Raw genomic sequence first — 13,423 nt, 5'->3', positions numbered from 1 at the left:
GGAAACAAGGAGTTTTCAAAAAAATGTTCGTGATTTTCAAAAATGTTCACAACATCGAACATATTCATGAATTTCAAAAACATGTTGGTTAGTTAAAACTTCTTTAATTTCAAAAAATATTCGCTAGATTGAATAAAATATTCAAGAGTTTCAAAAAAATGTTCGTGAGTTCAAAAAATATTCTTGAATTGAAGTATGTTCGCAAGTTGTTAGTAATGTTCACTAATTTCGAAAAATATTCATAAATTTTTAAAAACAAACTTCAAGGATTCAAACAATGTTAATGACTTCAAAAAAAACTTTTCAAATTAAAAAACTGTCCATGAATTTCAAAAACGATTATTGAATTCAAAAATATTCATAAGTTTTAAAAAATGTCCATGAATTTTAGAAATCATACGAAAATTTAAAAAATGACCAAAAAAATTAAAAATGTGCAGGAATGCAGAAGGTGTGATTGTGAGTTTCAAAATTGTTCACGAATTGGAAAAATGTTTTTAATTCGAAAATTGTTCACGGGTTTGAAATATGTTCACAAATTTTTAAAAATGTTTTTTGAAATTAAAAACAAAAACAAAAAAGAAATAAAAACCAGGTGATGAAACAAAAAAAAGGTTCAAGGAAGGTTTTACATCCTTCCCAAAACCGATGGGGAAAACCCCATAACGGGCCGGGAGAGGACTTGGCACACGGGTGGGTACGCGCTAGGTTGCCATATAGCGACCTACGCACCAAATAGGAGCAGTGATTGTGATGTGTTGATTTGTTTTACTTCGAGAAAACACTTAGATCTATTAACTAAAACGTTGAAAGATAAAGATATTACATTGAAGTCCATGGGCCTGATTGTCTTTATCCTTTTGAAAGGACAGATGGTGCGGCACGACATGTTGATCCAACGTCAAATCCAACATGTCGTTATTACTGATCGCACGGGAAGTCATTAGGTCACGATATTGTTGAATCAACGCCCTAGAGAAGAAGCCGCCACCATCGAAAAATTCACATATCTAAGAGACAACCCTTCATTGCGGCAAGGAGGCCGCACCGACGTGACATAGACAATGAAGAGTACCAAACTGCAAAGGGAAGTGGCCCCCACCGCTGCAATAATAAACCCCTGCAAACCATAACCTCATCATCCAGGACAGTCGGCAAAAAAGTACGCCGACGATATTGATCTAGATGACACCACTCTTGTTGCAAAAGAGTGACACGCATGGATGGGTAGATCGGACGGCTCGCCGCATCAATCCAACGGCCAGCCAGGCAGCAGATTGTTTCTACTTATCCGCCGGCTGACGCGTAGCAGCCCCCTAAAACATTTCAAGGTATATTATAAATTACTGTTTTTAATTTGTGTATTTTCATTCATGACCACAAGCACATACAATTATTGTGTATCTTCATTGTAACTTTAAAATACATAACCACAAGAAGAATTGACAACGTTGTTAAAAACTATTTTACGTGTATTAAAAATTATTGCATCATCCTAGAAATATATAAAAACATGTTGAACAATTTCTTCAAATGCACTAATATGTTGCCTAAATCTCCCTCAATACTAAATCATTTAAAAAGTAAATTACCTCCTTACAGCATGGCTAATATAGTCCGCTATTTATTGGTAATGAGGAGAGATAGATGGTAGCAGTCAACGCAAAAAGAAGAGAATTGAACCAAGAGTAGAATCGACCGACCAAATAAGCCCATCTATGTTGCATGCCAAGTCAGCGATGGAACACGGGACCAACTAGTCGGAACACAAAAAGAAATTAGAAAGTGACAATAGAATGAGGGAATTTTTGTGATGTGCTAAAGTTGTCACTAACCCGAAAAGTAGGGGTTAAATTACAGAACATGCTCAGGTAAAGGAAAAGGGAAAAAGAAGTATGAATCAGTACAATTTTTTTTCTAAAATCGAAACGCCATATTATAAGTAAATATATGTATGAACTACGAAGTACTCTCTCCGACTTTCCAATGTGGAGTGTATTTGGTTTGTTTACGATTTTCTTAAACCAACTATTTTGTTAATATGTGCTTGTTGATCTTGTATTGGTAAATTAAATCTCGGTAAACTGCTTAGCAAAAGAATTGAGAAAGACAAAAACAATTACAAAACTCTATGAAAATCCTTCAACTACTCCAGTGGGCGAGAATATATATCCAGCAACAGTACACTTAACAGCATATATTAACGTCACACATTACATGAAATTATTCGAATCCAACCACAATATAACTGGACGATATAGTATGAGAAAAGCTATTCTCCCATGCACGGGAGGTACCGTGCAGGCATGCGCCGTTGATTCAATTGAGAGATCTCATTCAATTGAAGATCTGAGTGCAAGCAATGGTATACACGTACTAGTATATTTGCTATTCCCTGCATTAATATAGCTCAGTAAAATGTCAGTCATCAATACACTTTATGCCATACCATTCAAGCTTTTCATCAGCCGAACAGAAAAAGTCGTTGTAACTTGTAAGCACTGTTGATGAATTATTTTTTGGGATGTAAAGTCCTCTATACTCTGTAGGTTGCCTTAGCAATAGCGTGACATACTGAAATGAACTTGAACTAAGATGTTACTTCTAATAATAATTAAACTTAGTATGAATTGCTAATAATTAATAATGGATGAACTATTTTTGAATGCAACCATGCACTGCAGGCTTCAGACTGAAGGGGTGTTTTCTGTATTTAAGAGGACTTGCCTTTTCCTTCAGGACATGATGTTTCAAAATCTTTTCTGATGTGCACTTGAAATAAATGGACGAGATTTGCACACGGAGCTATTCCATGGTGGGTGATGGGAAGAGGAAGGTCTCTCTGCAGCAATGGTGGAATAATGGTTCCGCACACAAAGCGTGCTGGACGGGCAGAAGAGGATGACATTTATGTTCTTGAGCTCAAAACAGTGTCTTATTTGTTCCCTATTAATACATATCTGACCAGGTTGATGAAGTATTGTACAGAACACTGCCAAAAAATAGCTTTAGAATAGTTTAGGCTCAAATCCAGGCGGGCATCTCCGCACGACAACGAACGGCTGAACCATGCACGGGAGGCCCTGTGCACGGTAGAAAATCCAGTCTCTGAGAAAAGCTATTCTCCCATGCATGGAAGGTACTGTGCAGGCATGCGCTGTTGATTCAATTGAGAGATCTCATTCCATTGAAGATCTGAGTGCAAGCAATGGTAAAGTACTAAAATATATGTTCTCAATAACTTAGACTATTGTTCTCAATAACTACCCGATATATATAAAATATGAGACATAAAATTGCAAGATAATAATATCGGTCGAAGGTCGAAGACTCAGTAGCGAAACTTGGATCCACCGGCCGCCCGATTTTAGTTGCCGCCGTCGCTTCCGCTCTTCCTCTTCAACGTCGATGGCTGCTGCTGCTGCTGCTCACGTACTTGCCTCGACGCGCCCACCATCATCTGCATCGCCGGCGTCGCATACGCCCCCGCCGCACCGAAACCAAAAACCGACGCCGCCCCGCCCATGCCCATGCCCCCAGCCCCCCCGGGCGGCGGTGGGCAACGGTATCCTCCTCCGGCACCGGCCACGCAGGCCGACGCGGCGCGCTGCTGCGCGTGGGAGCTGTAACCTGTCAGGATGCACGCGCGCCCCGACTTCTCATACTCCCGCCGGCTCGCCACGCGGGTGCTCAGCTCGCGCAGCTCCTCCACCAGCGCCTTGCACCTCGCGTCGTCGGCCAGCGCCGGCAGCAGCGCCTCCTGCCTGCGGTCCAGTATCCTCGCGGCCTCCGTGTACTCGCCGCGCTCCGCGGCGGCCCGCGCCGCCGCGATGTCCTCCGTCGCCTCCACGCGGAACTTCTCCCGCGCGACCTCCATGGAGGGCTGCTGGTCCTTGGCTAGCTCCACCGGCCTCTGCACTTCCACGTCCTCGCCGGCCACGTCCACCACCTGTCCTGTCGCCGTGTCGCGGTAGGTGCAGGTCACCTTCATGAGCTGCGTGACTTCGTCAGCGTCGCCGGCCTTGGGCACATCCACCAGCAGCAGGAAGCGCCTCTCCTCGTCCGCGTAGAGCTCGCCGACGTCTACAGAGGCGGAGCGCGCGTACGCGTCGATGCTGCTGTCGTAGCGGCCGGACTTGACTGCCCGGACGCGCACCGGGTGCACGCACTTGACGGTGATGAGCGCCTCCTGCACGACGACGGAGAGGAGCCCGCCGATGCACTGCGCGAACGAGTCCTGCACCACCGTCTCGTCCTCGATGAAAGAGAAAGTGCCACCTGTCTCCTCCGCGATAGTGTGCATGGCTGACGAGTCGTGGTCGCCGCCAAAGCCAAACGTGTGTATCGGTGTCGATCGGTGGCCGGCGCTACTCAGCAAGGAGCCTGGCACGAGAGCACGGTAGTTCTTCGAGTAGGAGACCGAGCCGTAGCCGTAACCTCCTCCTCCCAGGTTGTACGTGTCCTGGCCGTCCGAGAGAAGGATGACGCTGGCGACGGCGTTCTTGTGCCGGCGACCGTCGAGCACCTTGGCAGCTTCGGTGAGGCCCTTGAGGATGTTTGTTCCACCGTCAGCCATGAGCAACTGCACGGCGTCCTTGGCCTTGACCTTCCCGACGTCCGACATGCGCGTGAGCGGGATGACCCGACGCGCGTCCGTTGAGAAGGCGACGACGCTGAGACGGTCAGCAGGGCCGAGCTGGTCGACGACGAACTCCATGGCCTTCTTGAGCAGCGCGATCTTGAGGCCAGTCATGCTGCCGCTGACGTCCAGCACGGTGACGAGGTCAAGCGGCGTGCGCGCTTGCTCCGCCGCCGCCGCGGTAGCTGCGCCAGGGGCCTTGGCGTGGACCAGCACCACGAAGCTGTCGTGCGGCTCCCCCCTCGCGACGGCTGGGTGCTCGCAGTGCGCGTCGAGGACGAGCCTGCCTCCGCCGTTGGCCGCGTCCTGGACGAGATCCCAGTCGTCGAGCGGCGTCGCCAGAGGCTCCAACGGCTCGTCGTCGTCGTACACGGCTGGCGATGGCTGGTCCACGAAGGGAGACGTCCACATCGGCGGCGGCGGCGGGAACTGGTACGGGTGTAAGTAAGGGTACGAGGACACCTGGTATGGCCAGCGGGCGTTGCAGACCGGGCAGACGGAGCCGGTGACGCAGGCGAGATGGAACCTGTGCTGACACTCGGACGTGAAGGTGGGGGTGCCGTATCCAAAGGCGCGCTTGCATACGCCGCACGCTAACCTCGACGTAGCAGCGCCGTGGTGCACGGTCGGCATCCGGGCAGGCTGCGGGTGCAAGGGAGACAGCTGGAAGGTCGGCGTGAAGCTCCAGAACGCGGAACAGGACGGACACGAGTGGGCGCCGGAGACGCATAGCGGGTGGAAAGTGTGGGCGCACTCCGACGAGAAGGCGGCCTCCGAGCGTCCGATGCCGCCGTAGCAGCCGGCGCACCGCTGGCCTGCGCTCGCCATGATATCGAGCTAGTCGCCGACGAGAAGAACGATCGCGAATAGATGAGATCGGTTTCGTGAATACAGATGAGATCGGTTGTGGTGTAGCCCTAGATACCGAGCGCCGCGTACTTATAGGCGTTCGCGTGAAACCGGCCCTAGAAAATCGCCACCGACACTCGCTTACACGTCGGTGTTTGATTGGATCTCCACGTCACGATAATTTGGGAATTGGGATTACCTTTTGTTGGCAAAATTTTAGCAATTTTTTTTTTTGAGGAAAACGCCAAGTTTTATTCAGCAAAAGCCACAGAGAGTGGGATACAACTTTGGTCGTGGGTTGGCCTAATAACCACATGTGGCGTCCCGGACCTAAAGAAAATGCATGCTTGGCTAATCTATGTGCCTCAATATTAACGGCACGACCTTCAAAAAAAAAATTTACAACTCAGATTAACAGCTATATGTTGAATCTCCATGACGATAGCACCATTCGTTCCACAGCTTCTGTTGATGATCGCTCCAACTGCCCCCTTGGAGTCTGATGCCACAAGCAGGTTTTGAATATTAAGATCCTGTGCCAAAGCTAGCGCCTCCCTACAAGCAATTGTTTCAAGAATCTCCAGGTCGTCGACGCCTGCAATCACCAGGGCTGAACTTCCCAGGTAAGCTCCAGTTTCATCCCGACAAACAGCTGCTGCTGCACCTCCTAACCCCTTGCGGCAAGAAGTATCAACGTGAATCTTTGCATGACCCGGCGGTGGAGCTTTTGGGCGCTGGATACTAGTGGTCACCCGGACAGCTCGCTGATTCGGATTAGTGGTTGGTGCAGCCAGCATCTTAAGCTCCTGTAGATACCTGTTGATGAAGCCGTTGATGGTTTGGGGGCTTTGGAATAAACCTTCATGAATCGCTTTCCGGCGCGCCGCCCAAATAGCCCACAAAGTAACGGATAGCTTCACGAACGACTCATGCGATAATGCACTCATTAGGGTAAATAGCCATTGTTTCGCTTTCGGTTCTGTGTTCGTTGCCAAAGTTTGTGCCAGTTCATCATCAACGAGGGCCCACGTGCATCTTGACATTGTGCATTCCAAGAGGGAATGTTTCCATGAATCTGGGGCGCCGCAAATGCTGCATGCGCTAGAGTCTGACATGTGGCGGTGCACCCTGACATCATTAGTCGGTATAGATTGTTTTGATAACCTCCAAAGGAACATGCGAACCTTCCTCGGTACTTCGGTTTTCCATAATCTCTTCCATTGTGCCTCTTCCACGGTGGTGTTGGAGGAACCAGCCCTATTTTCCAACCATGCCTCACGTCTCTGCCTTGTGCTCACTAGCATACGATATGCAGACTTCACTGAAAAGTTGTCGTTCTTCTCCTAGCTCCAGCTCCAAAAATAAGATACGTTCATTGTGCACAAAGGAATACCCAGAATAACCTTAGCATCCATGTTCATGAAAGTTGCTTGGACCTTCTGTTTGTCCCAAGTAGCCGAGGTCATATCAATCAGTTCCGAAACATAGGTCGGTGGATTGTTTAGCAAGCATCCATAAGGCCTCATCATTTCATTCCGAGGGAGCCAATTATCTTCCCAGATCCTTGTGGTCGCTCCGTTACCGATGCGGCGGACCAGGCCCTGTCTGAGGATATCTCTTCCCTCCAGTATTGCTCTCCACACCTGGCTCGGGTTGTTACCAAGATGGGCACTTAAGATTGATCCATTGGGGTAGTAAACGCCTTTGAGCAAACGCGAGCACATGCTGTCAGGGTTTTGCAAGATGTGCCACGCCTGTCTGGCAAGCATTGAGAGATTAAAAAGCTCAAAATCTTTAAAGCCCAGCCCCCCCATTCCTTTTGGTTGAGTCATCTCTTTCCATGATACCCAGTGGGGCTTCCTCTTCCCTTCTTTGCTGCCCCACCAGAACTTCCTGATAAGCTTGTTGAGGTGTTCACATAAGCCTCGGGGAAGTTTAAAGCATGACATAGAGTAGACAGGCACCGCCTGAGCCACAGATTTGACAAGAACTTCCTTGCCCGCCGTAGACATGGTGGTCTCAATCCATCCTTGGACTTTGCTCCATAATCTATCTTTGAGGTATTTGAAACACCCATTCTTGCTGTTACCTACATCAGAGGGCATTCCAAGGTACTTTTCATTAAGAGTTTCATTTGGCACATTTAACAAAACCTTTATATCATTCTGAATACTCTCTGGGACCCCCTTGCTGAAGTAGATGACTTCATATTGTTTATTCTCTGCCCCGACGCTTGACAATAATATACCAGAACTTGGTTCACCTCAATAACACCCGCATTAAAAACAGCAGGCTGTCATCAGCGAATAAGAGGTGGTTAACTGGTGGTGCCGACGGTGCCACCTGTAACCCCTCCAAGTTGGATGACTCACTTCTCGATTTTAACAGGCATGACAGGCCCTTTGCTGCTATCAAGAACAAATACGGGGAGATTGGGTCCCCTTGTCTGATTCCTCTTGATGGTTTAAAACCCTCAAGCTTCTTCCCATTAAACAATACTGAAAAATTGACTGTGGTAACAAGGCTCATAACAATACTAACCCAATTTTCTGTAAAGCCCAACTTTAACATTATAGCTTTGAGATACTCCCACTCAACTCTATCGTAAGCCTTCATCATGTATAGCTTTAAAGCACATGACTGGTGTTTCTTTGCCTTATTCCTTTTCATAAAATGAAGACATTCATAGGCCATAATGATGTTATCGGTAATCAGCCTACCTGGAACAAAAGCTGATTGTTCTTCTGAAATTATCTCTGGAAGGATTACCTTAAGCCGGTTTGACATCACCTTTGAAGCAATCTTGTAAAGTACATTGAATAAGCTGATAGGCCGGAATTGGGACAAGAGGGTGGGATTTTTTACCTTTGGGATCAGAACCAAAATAGTGTCATTGATACTTTCTGGTGACTCTTTCCCCTCCATGATTTTCAGGACTGCTTTGGTGACCTCATCCCCGCACACGTCCCAGTGGCGCTGAAAAAAATGAGCTGGGAAGCCATCGGGGCCCGGCGCCTTCGTGGGAAACATTTCAAAAAGTGCGGTTTTGACCTCTTGGGCACTGTACAGAGCATTTAGTACATCATTCATCGCTGGAGTTACCTTCTGAGGAATAGTGTCTAGAACCCTCTCCATGCCCTGAACACCCTGAGAAGTATACAAGTCTTTGTAAAAATCTGAGGTCAATTCTTCCATCTCGGCTATTACCATAGTCATCTGTCCATCTGGCCTCTGTAGAGACTTTATTTGGTTCTTTCTCCTACGGCGACTTGCCCGGAGGTGGAAAAAATAGGTATTTTTATCCCATGCATGAGCCACTCAATTCTGGCTCTTTGGCGCCATAATATTTCTTCCCGGTGAAACAGCTCCACCAGATTATCCACAGTTTTTAATTCGGCCAATGATGGACCAGATTTTCCTCGAGAATCGTGCATCTCCTGTAGCTTCTTCCAATGTAGCCGAGGTCCGTCAGGCCACAAGTGTCCAACGCATCACGAAAAGCGTCCATCTGGCCTTGGCTTCTGCTACCCACGCCGTCATGCTCGTGCGCTTGGAGGACCTCGTTGAAGTCACTCATCACTACCCAAGGAAGATTGGTGGTGCCAACAATTCCCTTGAGCATATCCCAAGTTTTATAACGCAGGTTTACCTGGGCTTCACCATAAACAAAAGTAGCTCTGATTTTTGTGTCAACCAACTCATCAACGGTCACATCTATGTGGTACTCAGAATACCCAACAACCTCAAGCTTTATTTCATCATTCCAAAAGATTCCTAGACCACCACTTCTACCACGACTGTTCACAGCAAAACTTTTATTAAACCCTAAAGCTCCTACCATATTCTCTACTCGAGAGCCCTCAATTTGTGTTTCAACAATGCATAAAATTGAGGGGGCAAGTTGCCTCGTGAGATCACGAAGCTCTCGAACTGTCGCGAGTTTGCCAGCCCCGCGACAGTTCCAACATAGAAAACTCATTGCGCTAGGCGCGACTCCCCGTGGGAGCTCGCCAAACGCGCATCATTGGTTTTTTGTGACGTTGTGATCTTTGCTGGAGCTTCGACCTGGCCTTGAGGGTTCTGCTTGACCCTTTTGGGATCTTGCTTCGGAGGGGGACTGGACGGAAGTTCAGGAGGTGGCATGAGTCGTGGCACACTTTGTTTCTGGAGCAGCGACGTAGTAGCTGGGGAAGCCTTTGGGTCAGCAACTGGGACTGCGCTTCTCTTTCTGTTGCGGTCTCCCTCCTCCATATCTACATCTGATCGGGCGTTGGCTGCATTGTCATAAGCATTGGGCTCGAAGGGGTTTTGCTGATACGCCTCCCGGCCTCGTCCTCCACTGGCTCGGCCCCTACCGCGGCCTCCTCAAGCTCTGTTCCCTTCTCCTGGACCCCTGCCTGGACCTCTGAACCATGAGGCTCTAAGATCCTTAAAAACCAGTGCCTTGGGTGGATGAACCCCATCCCCACACTCCTTGAACAAGTGTCCCAAATTTCCACACACCACACACCAATCTGTCAACCTTTCATATCTGACCCTAAAGATCTCTCTATGGAGCACATCCTTCCTTCTCACAACCAAAGAGACAACATTCTTGAGTGGTTTTGTGACATCTAGCTTTATCCTGACTCGGACGAAATTCCCTTCAAAATCTTGTGACTTTGGTTCAGCATAGATAAATTCACCCACTGTGGACGCTAAGGCCTTGACTTTTGGAAAAAGCCATCCGGGAGATCATGGATTTGCATCCATATATCGATCTTGTCAAGATTCACAAGCGAGGGTTTTGTGTAACCATCATATCTGGCAAGAACTACCGCTTTACCTTTGAAAGTCCATGGCCCTTCTTCCATGACTTGCTCCCAATCTCCGAGACAGGAAAACTGCAGGGTGTAAAGGTTGTCCTCGAGCGGCCGGATCTTCACCTCCTGGGCCAGATCCCAAGCCTCCCTCATGTTCTTGTAGAACCAATACTGGCTGTAGGTCTTGTCCGTGTAAACCCTAGCGACCGCCATCCATCTGGTGGCCTCCTCTGGCAACTCGGTGTCGTCGATCACCACATCCTCCAGATCGTCCTCCTTCAACCCCAGCTCTGCCATCATTGCCTCGAGATCGGACGCACCTGAAACCTGTCCTGCATCCTCTGTCGCCATTAGATCGCTAGCCCGTGGTTTCAGTCCGCGGGCGGTATGAACCCCAGCGATCCCGTTCCCCCGCCCTGCTAGGTCCTTGCAGCCCCGGCAGTCGGCGTGGAGAGGAGGGAGGGGGGAAGATCGAGTCTCAACGATGGCAGACGGGAGTCGCCGCCGAGAGGAGAGCAAACCCTAACGAGAAGGAAATCATCGGCAAAATTTTAGCATAGTCCCTTTTACCGACGTCGGTGTTAAGACTAATATTGGGCTTCTCGCGGTACGGACCGACACCTTTTATGATTTGGGCTCTCAAATGCCAAGCTTGCCCATGGAACCTAAATTCTCTCTCATTTGCATTTGCAAACATTTATAAGAAATAACATTAAAAGGTACACATTTTGTTCCCAGAAAAAAACTTGACTTCTTTTAATAGTGTATTTCAAACCCTATCCCTAGGCTCTAGTTTTTTTTCTTTTTGTGCATTTTTGCTGTTTGTGATTTGGTTTTCGCCTGATTTTCCTCGATGAACTGGGCAATTCTCTTCTTCTTGTATGGAATGAATGGAAGAACCGTTGCCCTTTCTTAGGATAACTCCAACGTTGTACCTTAAAACGGACACACCAAATGTCCGTAGACAAGTCCACGGACAGCTTTGGGAGTGTCGGTCATCCAACCTAGTCCACCAAATAAAAGCAGACACAACATTTTCGTTAATATTATGATTTCTTTTACATAGAAAAAGTAAAACTTACCATGGTCTACACTTTGCTGGTCATCGAAGTCCATTGCTTGGTCGTCAATGTCGCGGGTAGAGTATGAATGACGCGGAGCTGCCAACGTTGGCAGCGTTCCCGTTCATGGCGAAAGTTCATCCACCACCCACGACATGTCCTGGCCATTGCTCACGGATACCGAAGAAGGAAGTGAAGGAAATATGCCCTAGAGGCAATAATAAAGTTATTATTTATGTCCTTATTTCATGATAAATGTTTATTATTCATGCTACAATTGTATTAACCGGAAACTTAGTACATGTGTGAGTACATAGACAAACAGAGTGTCCCTAGTATGCCTCTACTTGACTAGCTCGTTAATCATAGATGGTTAAGTTTCCTAGCCATAGACATGTGTTGTCATTTGATGAACGGGATCACATCATTAGAGAATGATGTGATGGACAAGACCCATCCGTTAGCTTAACACTATGATCGTTTAGTTTATTGCTATTGTTTTCTTCATGACTTATACATGTTCCTATGACTATGAGATTATGCAACTCCCGAATACCTGAGGAACACTTAGTATGCTATCAAACGTCACAAGTAACTGGGTGATTATAAAGATACTCTACAGGTGTCTCCGATGGTGTTTGTTGAGTTGGCATAGATCGAGATTAGGATTTGTCACTCCGATTGTCGGAGAGGTATCTCTGGGCCCTCTCGGTAATGCACATCACTATAAGCCTTGCAAGCAATGTGACTAATGAGTTAGTTGCGGTGTGATGCATTATGGAATGAGTAAAGAGACTTGCCGGTAACGAGATTGAACTAGGTCTTGAGGTACCGACGATCGAATCTCGGGCAAGTAACATACCGATGACAAAGGGAACAACGTATGTTGTTATGCGGTTTGACCGATAAAGATCTTCGTAGAATATGTAGGAACCAATATGAGCATCCAGGTTCCGCTATTGGTTATTGATCGGAGATGAGTCTCGGTCATGTCTACATAGTTCTCGAACCCGTAGGGTCCGCACGCTTAAGGTTTGGTGACGATCTGTATTATGAGTTTATGTGATTTGATGTACCGAAGGTTTTTCGGAGTCCCGGATGAGATCACGGACATGACGAGGAGTCTCTAAATGGTCGAGACGTAAAGATCGATATATTGGAAGGCTATATTCGGACATCGGAAAGGTTTCGAGTGATTCGGGTATTTTTCGGGGTACCGGAGAGTTACGGGAATTCACCTGGGGGGCAATGGGCCTTCATGGGCTTTAGTGGAAGTAGAGGGAAGCAAGGAAGTGTGGGGTGCGCCCCTAGGCCCAAACCGAATTGGTTTTGGGCTTTGGGGGCCGGCCCCCTCTTTCCTTCCTCCCTCCTCCTCTTTCCTTCCCCTCCTAGTTGGACTAGGAAAGGGGGAACCTACACCCTATGAGGCCGCCGGCCCCCTCCCCTTGCTCCTTTATATACGTGGCCAGGGGGCACCCCAAAGACACACAAGTTGATCATTGTCTTAGCCGTGTGTGGTGCCCCCTCCACCATAATCCACCTCGGTCATATCGTCGTAGTGCTTAGGCGAAGCCCTGCGCCGGTAGCTTCATCATCACCGTCATCACGCCGTCGTGCTGACGAAGCTCTCCCTCGACACTCAGCTGGATCGAGAGTTCGTGGGACGTCACCAAGCTGAACGTGTGCAGATCGCGGAGGTGCCATACTTTCGGTACTAGGATCGTGTTGGGGAATGTACTAATTTCAAAAAAATTCCTACGCACACGCAACATCATGGTGATGCATAGCAACGAGAGGGGAGAGTGTTGTCCACGTACCCTCGTAGACCGTAAGCGGAAGCGTTATGACAACGCGGTTGATGTTGTCGTACGTCTTCACGATCGACCGATCTGAGTACCGAACGTACGGCACCTCCGCGATCTGCACACATTCAGCTCGGTGACGTCCCACGAACTCACGATCCAGCAGAGTGTCGAGGGAGAGCTTCGTCAGCACGACAGCGTGATGACGGTGATGATGTTGCTACCCACGCAGGGCTTCGCCTAAGCACCGCTACGATATGATCGAGGTGG

General features: G+C 48.1%; 2 protein-coding genes across 2 annotated transcripts; both read right to left on the bottom strand.

Moving 5' to 3' along the window:
- Nucleotides 1-3,367: 3,367 nt before the first annotated feature.
- LOC109772793 (E3 ubiquitin-protein ligase WAV3-like) lies at nt 3,368-5,467 on the bottom strand. Its single transcript, XM_020331490.1, has one exon. The coding sequence runs from the start codon at nt 5,465-5,467 to the stop codon at nt 3,368-3,370; it is 2,100 nt and encodes a 699-aa protein (XP_020187079.1).
- A 407-nt stretch (nt 5,468-5,874) lies between these two features.
- Nucleotides 5,875-9,951, bottom strand: LOC141022051 (uncharacterized). The gene is made up of 7 exons (XM_073497932.1): nt 9,746-9,951; nt 8,898-9,285; nt 8,354-8,635; nt 8,209-8,290; nt 7,861-7,986; nt 6,882-7,751; nt 5,875-6,785 (listed from the first exon to the last, which is right to left on the bottom strand). Exons 1-7 carry the CDS (start codon nt 9,949-9,951, stop codon nt 5,875-5,877), a joined length of 2,865 nt encoding a protein of 954 aa, XP_073354033.1.
- Nucleotides 9,952-13,423: the final 3,472 nt, after the last annotated feature.

This window comes from Aegilops tauschii, chromosome 4 (assembly GCF_002575655.3).
Source record: "Aegilops tauschii subsp. strangulata cultivar AL8/78 chromosome 4, Aet v6.0, whole genome shotgun sequence".
In the NCBI taxonomy this organism is placed as follows: domain Eukaryota; kingdom Viridiplantae; phylum Streptophyta; class Magnoliopsida; order Poales; family Poaceae; genus Aegilops; species Aegilops tauschii.
Note: the sequence above shows the minus strand (reverse complement) of the source record. Positions and strands in the feature narration are given on the sequence as shown.

Bases quoted from the DNA above. Each gene is read 5' to 3' on its own strand.
- LOC141022051 (XM_073497932.1), bottom strand. From the start codon at position 9,951: ATGGGGTTCATCCACCCAAGGCACTGGTTTTTAAGGATCTTAGAGCCT. The intron at 9,286-9,745 runs GTAGATATGGAG...TGCTGTGAACAG, and splicing joins CAGCCAACGCCCGATCAGAT to TCGTGGTAGAAGTGGTGGTC. The intron at 7,987-8,208 runs GTAGGCTGATTA...TCAATTTTTCAG, and splicing joins ACAATCAGCTTTTGTTCCAG to TATTGTTTAATGGGAAGAAG.
- LOC109772793 (XM_020331490.1), bottom strand. From the start codon at position 5,467: ATGGCGAGCGCAGGCCAGCGGTGCGCCGGCTGCTACGGCGGCATCGGA.